This window comes from Alternaria novae-zelandiae (genome assembly GCF_023758075.1).
Source record: "Alternaria novae-zelandiae strain BMP 2774 chromosome Unknown scaffold_1, whole genome shotgun sequence".
NCBI classification, from domain to species: Eukaryota; Fungi; Ascomycota; class Dothideomycetes; order Pleosporales; family Pleosporaceae; genus Alternaria; species Alternaria novae-zelandiae.
In genome coordinates this window covers 126,155-141,087 of record NW_026056961.1, presented here as the reverse complement: position 1 = coordinate 141,087, position 14,933 = coordinate 126,155, and the positions used below count along the sequence as shown (strand labels likewise).

The 14,933-nt window shown below is 54.3% G+C and overlaps 5 protein-coding genes across 5 annotated transcripts; 2 read left to right on the top strand and 3 right to left on the bottom strand.

The window, feature by feature from the left end:
* Nucleotides 1-814: 814 nt before the first annotated feature.
* LCB2 (serine palmitoyltransferase component) lies at nt 815-2,809 on the top strand (the record flags this gene model as incomplete). The annotated part of the gene is made up of 1 exon (XM_049393718.1): nt 815-2,809. One exon carries the CDS (start codon nt 815-817, stop codon nt 2,807-2,809), a length of 1,995 nt encoding a protein of 664 aa, XP_049259547.1.
* Nucleotides 2,810-4,103: 1,294 nt separating this feature from the next.
* On the bottom strand, nt 4,104-5,219 carry J4E88_000036 (uncharacterized protein; the record flags this gene model as incomplete). Its single annotated transcript, XM_049393717.1, has 1 exon — nt 4,104-5,219. One exon carries the CDS (start codon nt 5,217-5,219, stop codon nt 4,104-4,106), a length of 1,116 nt encoding a protein of 371 aa, XP_049259546.1.
* A 2,020-nt stretch (nt 5,220-7,239) lies between these two features.
* J4E88_000035 (uncharacterized protein) lies at nt 7,240-8,422 on the bottom strand (the record flags this gene model as incomplete). The annotated part of the gene is made up of 2 exons (XM_049393716.1): nt 7,240-7,623; nt 7,679-8,422. The coding sequence occupies 2 exons, from the start codon at nt 8,420-8,422 to the stop codon at nt 7,240-7,242; spliced, it is 1,128 nt and encodes a 375-aa protein (XP_049259545.1).
* Nucleotides 8,423-9,738: 1,316 nt separating this feature from the next.
* J4E88_000034 (uncharacterized protein) lies at nt 9,739-11,202 on the bottom strand (the record flags this gene model as incomplete). The annotated part of the gene is made up of 3 exons (XM_049393715.1): nt 9,739-9,927; nt 9,981-10,587; nt 10,898-11,202. The coding sequence occupies 3 exons, from the start codon at nt 11,200-11,202 to the stop codon at nt 9,739-9,741; spliced, it is 1,101 nt and encodes a 366-aa protein (XP_049259544.1).
* A 692-nt stretch (nt 11,203-11,894) lies between these two features.
* Nucleotides 11,895-13,176, top strand: GB1 (Guanine nucleotide-binding protein subunit beta; the record flags this gene model as incomplete). Its single annotated transcript, XM_049393714.1, has 5 exons — nt 11,895-12,009; nt 12,079-12,791; nt 12,850-12,939; nt 12,990-13,109; nt 13,159-13,176. 5 exons carry the CDS (start codon nt 11,895-11,897, stop codon nt 13,174-13,176), a joined length of 1,056 nt encoding a protein of 351 aa, XP_049259543.1.
* Between the last annotated feature and the right edge of the window lie 1,757 nt (nt 13,177-14,933).

The window sequence follows — 14,933 nt, the reverse complement described above, 5'->3', positions numbered from 1 at the left end:
ATGCTCGGCAGGCGAGGAGGGCGATTTGAGGGCGAAGTGGCAGCGATCGGCATCGAGTTCCCCTGACGTTGTGCCCCAAGCGGCGTGGTGCCGAACGGGACAATGGGGCTGCTCATTTCACGTTTCGTCGGGCCAACCAGCTCGCCGCTGCTTTTCGACTGCACCACCCCTTGCCTCGACGCTGATAAGTGAAGTGCCAGCTTTCTTCTCTCGCTCCACACCCACATCTTGTCGCTCATTACTTGCCCGTTGGTGTTGATCGTGCCAGGACTTTCACGCCATCTCTACGTCACGACCCGGCGGCGCAGAAGCTTGGTGGTTCGCAGCAAACGGCCGCGCCACTCAGGAACACGAAAAGCGTTGCGACAGCCCTTCACGTACTCCGCAGTACCAGTCAAGCCTCTGTTTATTGCACCGCTCGCAGCACGTAGGTCCATTTCCTCCAAGCGTCCGCGGCCTCCCGCTGCACCTGCCCAATCCCAGCCCTCAATCTCTTTCCCAGCTTTCGTCAATCTCCTGCACGCTATCCGGCACTGCCGCTCCCCGGCTTTGTCCACGCTCCGGGTGCATGAGCGCGTCAGTCCTACTAAGACTGCCCTTCACCCACCACTGTCCCAGCCGCTGCTCGCCGACATCCTCACGCAGCGCCGCCAATTCTTCTTCGAGTCGCCTGCTGATCCCTTTCCCGTCTAGCTCCTCCCGCGACCTCCTGCATTCTTCACCGCCAGCTCCGCCGTGGGACGATACTCGAGCCTACACCTCCCTGCGTCTGCCCTGCCTACTCTAATACCGCCGTCCGAGAGCAATTGCTGCAATGCCTGTCCGAAGCATCAACCCGTTCGCATCCACCGCCCCTGCTCCCCCCCTCGATCCCTCCGCCGAGAAGCGCGAGCCAGCGCGTCGACAATCCTTCGCAAAGGGCAACAAGTTCACATCCCTCTTCGGTGGCTCCCCCAAGTCCCGGACCGACGCTGCTCTCCTGCGCGAGGCATTCGTTGCCCAGCAACAGGCCCTGCTCAATAACCCCTCGCCCTCGCAAATTTCCCTCCCGACCATCAACCTGACCACCGCGACCGGCGAGAAGATGCCTACGGAGCCCAAGACCCTCTTCCAGCCGCCTTCGCCAGAGGAGCAGCGCCGCCTCGCACGAGCACACGCCCAATTCGGTCCCCTTGGCTCCCAGAAGCACCGCTACCTCAGCAAGTTCGAGGGCGAGTTCGGCGACCCCATAGAGGACGAGCCGCCATATTATTTCCTTTTCACCACATACATCAGCTACTTAATCCTAATAGTATTCGGACATGTTCGCGACTTCTTCGGCAAGCGCTTCAGGAAGCAACACTACAGCCATCTGCAGGAGAAGGACGGATATGCACCCCTCAACAGCGACTTCGACAACTTCTACACGAGGCGGCTGAAGATGCGCATCAACGACTGCTTCTCGCGACCGACGACCGGTGTCCCTGGACGCTTCATCACCGTGCTTGACCGCAAGTCAGACGACGGCAACAACACCTTCAAGATGCTCGGTACCACCACGGAAACCCTCAACATGAGCTCCTACAACTACCTCGGATTTGCTCAATCAGAAGGTCCCTGCGCAGACGCCGCCGAAGCTACCATCAGGAAATACGGAATCTCAATGGCCAGTCCCCGATCAGACAGCGGTACTTCAGACCTCACTGTCGAGGTTGAGGACCTCATCGCCAAGTTCGTCGGCAAGCCAGCTTCAATGGTCTTCTCTATGGGTTTCGTTACGAACGCTACCACATTCCCTACCATTGTTGGCAAGGGCTGCCTCATGATCTCCGACGAACTCAACCACTCTTCCATCCGATTCGGCGCTCGTCTCTCCGGTGCCATGGTTACAATGTTCAAGCACAACGACATGCGCGACCTCGAGCGCAAGCTCCGTGAAGCCATCTCGCAAGGTCAGCCCCGCACGCACCGCCCCTGGAAGAAGATCTTGGTCGCCGTCGAGGGTCTCTACTCCATGGAGGGCACCATGTGCAACCTCCCCGGTATCATCAGCCTGAAGCACAAGTACAAGTTCAACCTCTTCGTCGACGAAGCCCACTCTGTCGGTGGTGTCGGCCCTCGCGGACGTGGTGTATGCGACTACTTTGGCATCGACCCCTCGGAAGTTGACATCCTCATGGGTACATTGACAAAGTCCTTTGGCGCAAACGGTGGTTACATCGCCGCTGAGAAGCCCATCATCGACAAGCTCCGCACCTCCAACGCCGCCATGCTCTTCGCCGAGTCACCCGCACCGCCCGTCCTCATGCAAATCTCGTCTGCCCTCCGCATCATCGACGGTTCCATCGTCCCAGGCCAAGGTGAAGAGCGTCTCCAGCGTCTCTGCTTCAACTCACGCTACCTCCGTCTTGGTTTGAAGCGCCTCGGCTTCATCGTCTACGGCCACGACGACTCCCCCATCATCCCCGTCATGCTGTACAACCCCGCCAAGATGCCCGCCTTCTCCCACGAGATGCTCAAGCGCAAGATCTCCGTCGTCGTCGTCGGTTACCCAGCCACGCCTCTCGTCTCATCACGCGCCCGCTTCTGCGTCAGCGCCGCGCACACCAAGGACGATCTTGACCGTATGCTCACGGCTTGCGACCAGGTTGGCGAGCTCCTCCAACTCAAGTTCAGCAGCGGTGTTGCTGGCGGCGCGGAACCTGAGGATCTGCTCGAGATGAGCAAGGCCGCAGATGATAACAAGGAGACGATGCCCAAGCCCCCCAGGTGGAGGATCGAGGATGTACTCAAGAGGACTGTTGATGATGTTCAAGGGACGCTGCGGTAAAAGATGAGAAAGTCTTATACGTATCTTACATATGTCCTACGCAGCATCTTCTTCTTCTCATCAACGCTCTTGTCATCCCGACCACACTTATTGGTTTCACGACGTTATTCAGGCGAACACTTTTGGAGCATTTTGGCGTCCCCCGTTGTCGTGCGCGTTGGCCTTGTTCTGGCGCGTGTTTGCTTGCATGTATCATAACTCTTTCTCGATTCAATACCCTCGCTGTTGGCTTTTTTACACTATTAAACTTTTTTTTATGTCTGTATGGCACTCTTACTTTGAAGTTTTGATGATGTTTTGCATTTTGATGGATATGATTGTTCGTGGTTGTTCTTGTTTGCGTTTGTGATTATGAATATGCATTCTGAAGTCGTGGTGAGTGAGTAGGTTGTTGAAGTGGGTGGTAGGCGGTAATCGTAATGTGATGGATAAGTGGTTAAGAAGGTAGAGGATAGAAGGTAGATGATAAATATGTACATGGATTAGATGGTCTATAGACATACGGTGGATACTGTAGGGCGATGAATGTAGTGACAACACTAGACTACAATCATCGCCCTCCAGTATCCACCATATGTCTATAGACCATCTAATCTGGATACTGGAGGGCGATATGAAGATAGCGGCGCGGGGATAGTGAAAGGAAATAAATGTCATGATGAGCCCAACCTCTTTCTTTGGTTTGAACGTTTCATACGTAGCTGCTGCATGCGACTATGCCTTTTGTTCTTCTTTGAGATAGGACACGTTTGATATACTGATGTGTCTACTTTGCCTGGTTTGTTAGTTTTCTGCATTTGTCTGGTTGGATGTTGGATGTGAGACGACGTATATGAGGTGAAAAGCATAGAACAGCTGTTCGTGATGGGTAGGGAGGTGGTTGGCTGCAAAGCCGGAGGAAATATATGATGAGGCTCTTTGACGGACGGAAGAGGATCTTAGTTAAGTGTGGTGAAGTTAGCTATAGGGTATGTGAGGACAACTTGATCTTGCAGTTGGTAGCAAAATAGGAGATCAAGTCGGTAATATAGTAGCATGCATATAAAGGAGGCGAAAAGAGATGTCTAAGTCAGCAAGAAGATTTTTGCAAGACCGATCCTACTCTGTAAAGTAAAGTAAAGTCACGCCCAAAGATCACGGCATCACCAAATTGTCAAACAGGTTTCCAGGTATCATAACTGCGATTCAACAATCAAACTATATACAACTCGAAGCCGTTCTCATAAACATTTCATACCACATCATCCAATCCATCATCCATCGCTAGGCAAAAAGCAAACTCACATCCAAGCGTTTAACCGCGGGTAAGAGTAAGACCGTAAGCAGACAGAATCTCGTTGACAGGCTGGAAGTAAGTGACACCTCCGCTGGAGCAGTCACCAGAGCCACCAGAGGTGACACCCTGGGCCTGAGCACCGCTGTACCAGGAACCGCCAGAGTCACCGGGCTCAGCGCAGACGTTAGTCTGAGTGAGGCCAGTGACACGGCCCTCAGCGTAGGAGACGGTGGCGCCGAGAGCGCGGATGGTACCGCAGAAGACACCGGTGGTGGAACCGGAGCGGCAGACGCTGCCGCCGGTGGCGGTGGCGGTGCTGCCGGAGACGGGGAGGGTGCTGCCGGCGTAGTTGTTGATGCGGCCCTGGTACGTGTTGCCAGAGGTGCCGCGGATGTACGAGTAGTCGTTGCCGGGGAAGCTGGAGCCAGCGAAAGTACCGATGGTGGCACCGGCGCTGGTGGAGGCAGTGTTGCCAGTGGTACCGCAGTGGCCGGCGGAGACGAATCCACCGGTGACGGAGAAACCGACGGAGCAGCGGCCGGCACGGTTGATGTAGTAGGCGTCACCACCGCGGATGGTAGCGAAGGTGGTGGGCATGGCGGCAACGGTCTTGACCTCGTACTCGGAGTCGGCGAGACCAACCTTCTTAGCGAGGTCGGCAGCAGAGTCGGTGCTGTCGGCGAGGGCCTCGAAGACGAGCTTGTTGGAGGCAACGTCGACGTAGTAGGCGGCGATGCCAGACTCGGAGCGCTTGGCGGACTCGATGTCCATGTTGTCAAGAGCAGCCTTGGCCGCCTCAAGCTTGGAGAGAGGGACGGAGACGAGGAGGGGCTTAGCACCGGCGGCCTCAACCTCAGAGGCGGAGGCCTCGTCGGTGACGGCAACGGTGAGGTCACCGTCGACGAGGTAGGCACCACCGAAGGAGGCACCGGTGGAGGTACGGAGCTGCTCGATGACATCGGTGGCCTTGAGCTCGCGGGCAACACGGGCGTGGGCCTGCTCGGCATCAAGTCCAAGGTCGCGCTTCATGGCAGCGAGGATGTCGGGGTGCAGGCTGTTGGCAGCAGTGGTAGGGGCACCGTAGACGATGGGCAGGAAGACTGCCACGGCAGCGAGGAAGTTGGTGAGAACCATGGTGAAGATACCGAACGTTTGATGTTGTAGAGGCGAGAGCGAAGGTAGTAGAGTGAGTGACACTGATGAGAGTGATGATTTGAAAACGACGGGAATACCCTCCTATACTTATACTTCTTCGTCCACCTCTGGCGTCGTGACTTGCATCATGTCTTTGTCCGTTGCTGTGCAAGATAGAGCCCTAGCTCGCATACACGGCTACGAACTGCCTCCTTCCTCATCCGCTACGTGGTGTGGTCCCACGTGCTTGCAGTATCAGAAAGGTAGTCTCCAAAAGGCACCTCACAAGAGCTGTAAATTGGATCGACCGCTAACCAGAATATCTCCTTCCTCTTCCGCTGCAAGGCATGTTTACCCCGGGGTGCTACGTTTCAAGAGTATCGGAAAGGTAAACCCCATAGGGCACCTCACAAGACATTGCCCCCACGGTGTTACACCCAAACAGGCACCTGACAAGAGATTCGCCCCTGGAGGCCATCGAGCTATCGATGTAGCGACTCTTAACACCAAAGTTAACGGTCTGCAAGCACCCCTACGCTATCCAGGTACGCGAATCCGTTCAGGAAGGAGGTTGAGATACGACAGAGATCCGGTAGGGGTAGATAAGCGAGTTGGTCGGATAATGTGCCAGCCTTAGGGAATAACCCCGCACGGGCATATCCGTTCATGCAGAAGCCATACACACCTCTTTACCATACCTTCCTGATTCATCATGTGTCCCGCTGCCAAGAGCCAAGACCTTTATCTTCTAATATCGAGGGGCGCTTAGCAGATAGGAGCTTTTGCGATGGCTCTCTTTATTCGCCGACTTTCTTGTAGTGCCGGTAGTTTGGCGTTCTACCCTCTTGGCGAGCTCGGGAATTGCAAGGGCATAGTCCACCTATTCTGGTGTTTGTTCGTAGTCCAGGTAAATGGCCAGTAGATATGCGTGCTAATCGTGGCGATCGTCACTGGCAGCTCTCCAGGGTTGAACTTGTGAGCGTAGCGACAGTGTCTAGACTCGTAGAAAATCCCTATGAGTCAGGGAACTTTGCCGGTTCGTCGCTGATCAAGAAGGGTCCAGCTGCTTCTAAGCGATCAATCCTCGTCGTCTTTACCATTGGTAAATACGCGGTGGTAGAAGTTCAGTTAGCTCCAGCGTCGCTCTTCGAATACTAATCAACCTAGAATCCTGCTGCAGGAGAACCACAACTTCCTGCACACATGCGCTGGCGCTGTTCGGTCATGCTGTATGGACGTTGTTTTTCCGTGTTACTAGTATCCGCAGCAGTAGTGAAGGATCAGAAGGAAGGGTCGCTCCGAGCGGGTCCTACACCCTCATCCTGCCGGTACTCGTATTAGAATGCAAGCTTCCAATCAGCGCGAGGCGTTGGCAAGTATCCGTCAATGCTACCTCGGAAGACTAGATGCATGAGGGATAGCATACACATTGCCACAACCGCTCGTAGCGTCCTCATGCCCAGCCGTTTGCCGTGCCTGAACCAAGGACGGCTGGTACCTGGCTGCAAGCGTGGTGGCTGGAAGCGTGACCCCGTATTGCGCCATCGTTCTACAAGCCGAGGTGAATTCGCTGCGCACGCGAGTATGATGAAGTCAACGGCGCCTGCACCGTGTTCGAAGTTGAGTCGAGTGGCAAGATGTTATGCTGCTATATCCGCATTTGTGAAGAGGCTGATGAGACGTGATGTGTGAGTACCTGCGGGTGCAGAGGTGATGGACGGAGGGGCAGACGTGGCCGACGCCGGCGAACATCATTTCCACTAGCGCAACGCTAAAACGCACGACGTTCCAGACAGGAAGGAGCTATACGTTGATGTCATGCGGACATGAGACAGACGCACTTCATTCAAGAAAAAGCATATACCAGGAGTGTAGACTACATCACGATGAAAGCATGCAAATGAGGTAAGCTGACGTCGTAGGCTTCAGGGTGTTCAGTTTTCCTAGCTACATTGCACCCGGCCATTCTATAAGATACAACTCAGGCTCGCAACGCCACCCTAAAGACATCGCAATACGCCTACAATTTGCAGGCAAACTTGTCCCAAACCGCCGCTTTCCTTTTGTCGTCGGTCTCCAGATCCCCACACTGTGGCGCAGAGCGTTTGCAGAACAGATCCGAGGTGAAGGGAAAAGCAGAGTACCAGCATGAGCAGATCTTGCGCAGTCTTTCCGTCTCGGTAATATCGACGGGTGCCTTTGTATCCGATGTACCTTCGATGGATGTTGCTATACGCCAGTAGCTCGTGTGGTTGTAATCCGAACACTTGAGGTCTCCGAGAGGAACGTAGTCAGTCAGCCACGGTAGATTGCCCTCTCGGTCATCCGGAGTGGTATAGACACCGTAGAGGCGGTCGTTCAGTTTTAGTACACCACCACGTCTTTTGGTGGCATCCGTGTCGCACTGGGGTAGTTAGTAGCTGGACCACAATGCACTCGAAATGAGACTGGTATCTTACGTTACGTATGATGTCTTTGTACGTCAAGCGACAGTGATCGATTTTGGCCTCATCCGTAGCTCCTTCAAAGAACTGTCTAATGTTTCGAGGTTGGATGTACAACGCGGGATCAGCGACCGCAAAGAATCCGAGATGTGATTCAGTATTTGTTCCCTCGAGTGAGTACACTCTACTAGCGTTACGAAAGTCCGAAGTGTCCCGCACGGTTGGTGGAACTGGGGTTGCTACGTCCCATGTTTTGATTATATCTTCACAGAACTGTCCGGCGAATTCGACCGCCTTGTTTCCATCAAAGTCTTTCGCGTAGGGATGCTTATCCGAATCTTTGCCGAAGCAGGTGAGATCGCGGTTCGAGTCCATATTGACCAACTGATCCTTATAGGCTTCACCAAAAGCCTTGATAGACTGAAGATTCTTTTGCGTTCCAGGGCTGTCTGGCATGTTCTTAACGTAAGGCATCCTTGTGATGTCGGCCTTTTGATCCGGACGGAGTAGATTCTCAACATGAATACTTTTATCAGGCTGCAGTCGAGACACGTTGTAGTTTGGCTGAGACTGCGTACGTTGACTAAAGAACTCATTCAGAAGGATTGAGGCGCCATCGTCGCCGCTGAAGGGAACTGCAAGTTCGTTATATCCGAATGCTTTCCCCGCCACATCCGGAAGGAAAGCGAACTTTCCAGCGATCCTAGGTGCTAGGTACTTAGATAGCGCGAATAGAGCATAGTTGTCCGCTAGATCCATTAGTTCATGAAACGCTTCTGGATGTATAGTATAACATACCGTTGACTGACGCCCAGTCATGGACACCATCGTTTACTCGAGCCAGGACCTTCGCGCAGAATATCCCGTAGCACGCGGACCACCTGTCTACAATCCCAACACCGCTTTTCTGCGAGGCGTATACCCAGAGATCCAAGAGTGGCCAGTTGAGGTCGTCAGATTGTGGGAGATAGTGTAACAATGTGCGAAGCAGTGTAGTTGCTAAGCGTTATCAGCGTATGTACTATGGGGCTGCAGTCTTCAACGAGAGGCTCACCCTGATTCTCATGATGGATACCCAAATTGTATCGAGGCCGGAGATCTGTGGGATGATTGATCATCCTCTGAATTTGATGATCTAGTGGGGCAAGTGTGAAGAAATCGCCACAGAACACAAGTTTGGCTCCAGAGTCTCGCCTCTCATCCGGTCCTGATTCTCCAATGCCTCCTATCGTGAGTGGACTGCTGCATGCTGGATCTGTGTTATCCAAACTGCAGCGGCCTTGAAATTCGGGAGGGTTCTGCGCAAATTGCTTAAACCTGTTGTGGACGAAAGTCACATTTCCCTCGGACCCAGGACCCCATATGTCCGGAGAAGAAGAATCATCTTTATGATCCGTCTTGTCCTTGACAGTATCCAACACCATCTGCGATAGATCTCGCAGTGCCTGGTTTATCGTATCTTGAAGATCTGGAGTACATGAGTCGTCGATGGAGGCTGTTAAATCGGTGGACGAAGGAATGAGGGTCTCTGAAGCCTGAGAACCTGTTTGTGCGAGAGTCTGGGAAGGTGATTGAGGATTTGCTTGCGAGGAAGCTTGTAAGCTGGCCTGAGTAGCTGCGGAGGCCACCTGAGAAGCCGCAGAGGCCGCCTGGGAAACCGCTGAGGCCGTTTGCGAAGAACTTTGTGCGGCGCCATCCGCGATCAAAGAAAGTATCAAGAAGATCGTCAGGATTAGGCCGTTCGGTCGAACCACTGACGTGGCGAACGAGCGGACTTTCTTGACGGCGTTGAACATGTTGGAGGGTGAGGGATGGGAGAGGAATAGCCGTATGCTGGCAGGGCGCAAGATATGGTATGTTGATACAAACAAGATGTGAGGTGATGTTGGTTCTTTGGTATTCGCGTGATAGTGTCTATCGAAAAGAGATTGTAAAAAGAAGGAAGAAACCTGCGATGCGAGATCTTGTACTCAGCGATGACTATTGCGAAAGACGTGGCAGAACAGTTTTGCTCATATATCGGAGTCATTATGACTAGAGCTCATAAGCCGAATGACTGTTGCTTCGGCCGTAATTCACATCTCCCACCCGTCCCAAATCGAGAGGATTCGCTTGAGGTGTGCCTGCTCCTCTGGACCCGTGAAGATCGACTCGATGGCTCGCTCGCAAAGCGCTCTGATATCTTTTCGGTCCAAGTGGAAATGCTGCGCTGCGAGGTAGTACTCTTGCGAGAGAGGGCTGCAAAAGACACCTACATCATCCGTCTGCCGGGTATTAGTCATCACGCGGAACACACAGTTTCCAGAGCTGAACGTACGCTCAGAGCGACGGGAACACTGCTGTGTCGCCACACTCCAAAGTGGTGGTCCGAGTAAGTGCCCGTGATCATCTTGGCATGGACGTTACAGCTGAGGCACAGCTCAACGCCGATTCCGTGCTGCTCGATGGTCTTCTTAAACTCATCTTTGACATGTATGACGTGACCCAGTCTGTCAGGTTGCCATGACAAGAGTGTTTGCAACTCCAAATCCGAGGAAGAATTTTCGCTCTCGGCAAAGTGCAGCGTGATCTTCAGTCCGGCAGCCTTTGCCCGAGCGAAGCTGTCGCCGAATATGCGAATGTCACCTTTCGCTGGGTCGCCGCATAGGTCAATACCAACAACGCCGGCGGACTGATACTTGATGGCGAGATCGACGACTTCTTCCGCGTCTGCGACGTTGTTGCGACGGTCGATTGATAGTATGAGGAAAGCTCGCATGGTGTTGTTAGCATCGTCGTTATGGGTATTGAGGATGTCCAAAACGGTCTTCACGTAATCATCCTTGGTTACGCCTTCTCCAAGGATCGCTCTTGGGGTCGTTCGAAGCTCAACGTATACTACCCCATCATCCTGGAAGTCTTGCAACACAGCCCTGGTGGAGTACCTAGATTGATCAACCGCAGCTCACCATACACGTGCGTGTCGACAGACATACTGGATGCTCGGCAAATCACTGCAAAGGCGATAGATGCATGACGAAAACAGCGGGAAGAACCTAATCTAGCTGTCAGACGTCTGCTAGTATTTCGCGTGGTGAGCCAGTTGTTTGGGACGACCGAGCGGGTAGCGATCATTTGTCAGGGGAATATTGGCCGCGAAATCGCTTGCGCGATCGTCTTGGCCCATGTATTCCCAACGGCACGCCGGTGTTACAGCGAGAATTCCGAACGACGAGCAAATCGAGCTAGGCCTACGTTTTGATATCGTAGTCGACCTTGCCCGCGGGTATAGCGACCCAGGGATCCTCGAGGTCGAAGTCAGGCTGCCGTGCTTTCTTTGTCTCCCATATGGCGTGCAGGCAGTCGCGACTGATGCTGCCGGTTAAGTGGGCATGAAGCTGAGTCGCGTCATTAGCAGCAGCGAACGGAAGTCTGAGCGTCCTTGGCGCGATGACTAGGGACCGAGGAGGCTGGAGCAGTACCTCAATCTTGGGCAGGCCCTTGGTGAAGGCAGCGTCGACGGGCAGGTCGTGTGCAGTCGCGATGGGGAGTGCAGCCATGCTGGGGAACACGGCGGTATTGGTGGCGTGGGGATGGTTCTCGAAGCGATAATGGAAAGGTGAATAGACTTCAGGAGGAGGCCTGGGGGGTATAGCGGCGGACGCGGGTCATAGTGCCAGCCGAGGCTGCTCGCTGCTCATTCGTCCGTCGCCTAAAGGAGGAGGTGCGCTGCAGGAGATTGCAGCGCGCGCCTTCTTCGTCAAGGTCTGGACAAGAGCAGAGCATAGCAACACCACGTTCGCGCCTCCAGCTGTGCAAACACCCGACCCGACAACACGCAGGGCTCTCTCACGTTGCCGCCCCTTCACATCGCTCACGTGTCACGGCAGGTGTTTGCAGTGGGCATCTTCGCGACAGACTGGCGGAGCACCGCCCTTTGATCTCCAGCGCTCGTTGCTCGGCTAGGCCAAGCTAAGCTGACCCCGGGCCGCTCCTGTACCTCACTCATCTCCAAGCACTCACCCTTCCATCCTCACGCCCCCACGACCGTTTGCCAGCCGCCGCTCCCTCTGCGCAAGCAATTGATTCTGCTCTGCGCGCGTCTAACCATTGCTGCCGCCTGTCCGTCGCTCCTGCCGCCGCTCTCTCTCGCTTCCGGCTGCCGCGCTCCCTAGGAGGCCCCTGGATTCGCCTGCCTCGCCGTTTCGCGCCGCTCGCGACAACACCCTCACCACCAGCACACCACTAATATATGGCCGATATGAACCAAGAAACGATTCAGCAGAAGATCCAGCTCGCCCGCCGCGACGCTGAGGCGCTCAAGGACAGGATAAAGCGCAAGAAGGATGAGCTCGCTGACACGACCCGTATGTTCTTTTTCCAGCCGGCGTGCTCACCGCATCGGAACCTCGTAGACGGCTAACACAAGAGCGCAGTTCGCGATGTCGCCAGAGACCGTGTCGAGGCTCTGCCGCGCCTCACCATGAAGACGAAGCGCACCCTCAAGGGCCATCTGGCTAAAATCTACGCCATGCACTGGTCCACCGACCGCAGACATCTCGTCTCCGCCTCGCAGGACGGAAAGCTCATCATCTGGGACGCCTACACGACCAACAAGGTCCACGCCATTCCTCTGCGATCGTCCTGGGTCATGACGTGCGCCTACTCCCCGTCCGGCAACTACGTCGCCTGTGGTGGTCTCGATAACATCTGCTCCATTTACAACCTGTCGGCGCGGGAAGGCCCAACACGCGTGGCACGCGAGCTGTCTGGCCACTCGGGCTACCTCAGTTGCTGCAGATTCATCAGTGATAAGCGCATCCTTACATCATCCGGTGACATGACCTGTGTGTTGTGGGATCTGGAGACTGGCTCCAAGGTGCACGAATTTGCCGACCATCTCGGTGATGTAATGAGCTTGAGCATCAACCCGCTCGACCACAACCAATTTGTCTCCGGTGCTTGCGACGCCTTCGCGAAGCTCTGGGACATCAGACAGCAGAAGTGCGTGCAGACCTTTGCCGCGCACGACTCTGACATCAACGCCATCCAATTCTTCCCCAACGGAAATGCCTTCGGTACCGGTTCCGACGATGCCTCCTGCCGTCTGTTCGACATCCGCGCCGACCGCGAGCTCGCATCATACCAGGTATGCCCGCTGACATATCTGGCACTCTTGGCATTTGGATTACTAATGTCTGCCATAGATCCCTGAGCCCGTCTGCGGTATCACATCCGTAGCCTTCTCCGTCTCCGGTAGACTGCTATTTGCTGGTTACGACGACTTCGAGTGCAAGGTAAGCAGTCAGCGCAGCCCCCACAGGTTCCACAGTCTAATAATATCCAGGTTTGGGACGTACTCCGCGGCGAACGCGTAGGCACATTGCAAGGACACGACAACCGCGTCAGCTGTCTCGGCGTTAGCAACGACGCGCTCAGTCTATGCACTGGTTCATGGGACTCAATGGTAGGTTCTCTCGTGCTCCCGTCTGCATCACACAACTGACTTGGCATAGCTGCGCATTTGGGCATAAGTGCCGTCAGCCTCCCGAACTTCCACGACGCCATGTAACGACGCCAATCCGAACGTGTGCGCCTTACCGTAATATTGGCAAACTACAACCTACGACAGCGATCTCCGCAACTCCTGGCATACCATACCCCTGCTGCATCTTATCAACCAGGAGACTGAGCGCTGCCATACTCTAAGAATATAATACTCGCACCTGTTGGAATCGTCGATGTGGCTACGGTGCCAACTGATGTCCCGGCGCCCGGAATCTTTTTGTGCTCAAACTACTTTTTCTTTTCATACCACTGTTCTATTCCTTTCTCGACGGTGCGAGCATACTACTCACACTCGTCTTCATGTCCGGGCCGGCTGTTCTACGTACATGAGTAGCACCTATCTACATCAACCTTCGACATAGTCTTCTCCTTGCGTTCTGCCTGATCATTAAAAGCGACCGATTGTACTTGCACTTGCGTGGGAAGAGATGGGGCTGTGCAAGACGGGGAGCTTCATTACTGTATGTTTCGGATTCTACTACGTGCAAATGGTTTTGGAGAATCCATGGATGAGGGGGACTGAATGGACGGATCATGGCTTTCTGGCGCATGGGCTTTCAATGTGTACGATTTGATTGGGTTGTGAAGGATGAGTCGGTAGTCAGCGAGTTTCTATATACCTCTTTTAAGTTTATCGAACGCTTTTGCATGATGTTAAGATGACTGATATTGCCTTTTCCATGAACCTTGGAACGTCTCGAGCATTCCAAGGTTTGAGCGCGCTCAGTCCAGGTCAGCTCGTGAAAGAAGTAATCAACGTCAACGTGCCTTCTAGACCTTGTCGCGACTGTTGTTCGGCGCTCTCAGCGGTTACTGTAGCCTCAGCGGTAGAAGTTACTTTTCGCATTCTGGCCTAGGCCATGGTGCGAGGCATTAACAGCACCAAGGTGATTGCACCACCTGGGATGATACCCGCTCGCGAATCTAGTGGCGCGCACACCGTTATGCATATGACTAGGTTGCCCAGGGGACCCCAATTGCCCATCCGGACGTCACTCCGGGACAAGCAGTGACAAGCCGGAGTATCAGCGATCAGAGCTTATTGCGGTGATGGTAGCGTGACCGTACTTTAGGCGTTCGTCGGGCAGGGCTGATAGATTATGGTTGTGATCTTCATGGATGACAGCAGAGCGACCGAGCAGAAGACGCAGGAGCCACGTCGTATTTTACTTTCACCCGGGCGGTTATGCAACGTCTTTCTATTTTCGAAGAGAAATCAACGTATCGAACCATCGTCTTTGGCATTAACGTGCCTCAGCTAATGCCCGCAATCTTAGGCTGCATGGCAACTGGACCCTGGAATCGACAAAAGGAAGCGCCTCAGCCGATGCAGGAGTCGATCGGAGAATAGGAACGCGATGGATGGCATTAATGCTTCTAGAAGCGAGCACAGAAGGATTCCATTGCATGTGCACCGGGGGACTCGCATCCGGGATGTGGCCGGGACGAGAATATCAAACAAGACCGAAAGAGAGATCCCTCGGCCCCTTTTGGTCGGCGGTGCCATGGAACTCTGGTGCTGCATGACAGTTGGTGCCTCGAGGAGATTGAAACATCCAGAGCGCATGAGAGGGTTAGCAGAGGCGTAAGGTCATTGTGACGTGTAGCCTCCAAACAGCAGCGAGGATAGGGCAGGTTGATGCTGCGACAGACGTGTCGACGAGGCGTGTAGCAAGATAGTTCGGCATGGTGTTTCAGCAGTCGTCAGGCTTTCACGCGGCGC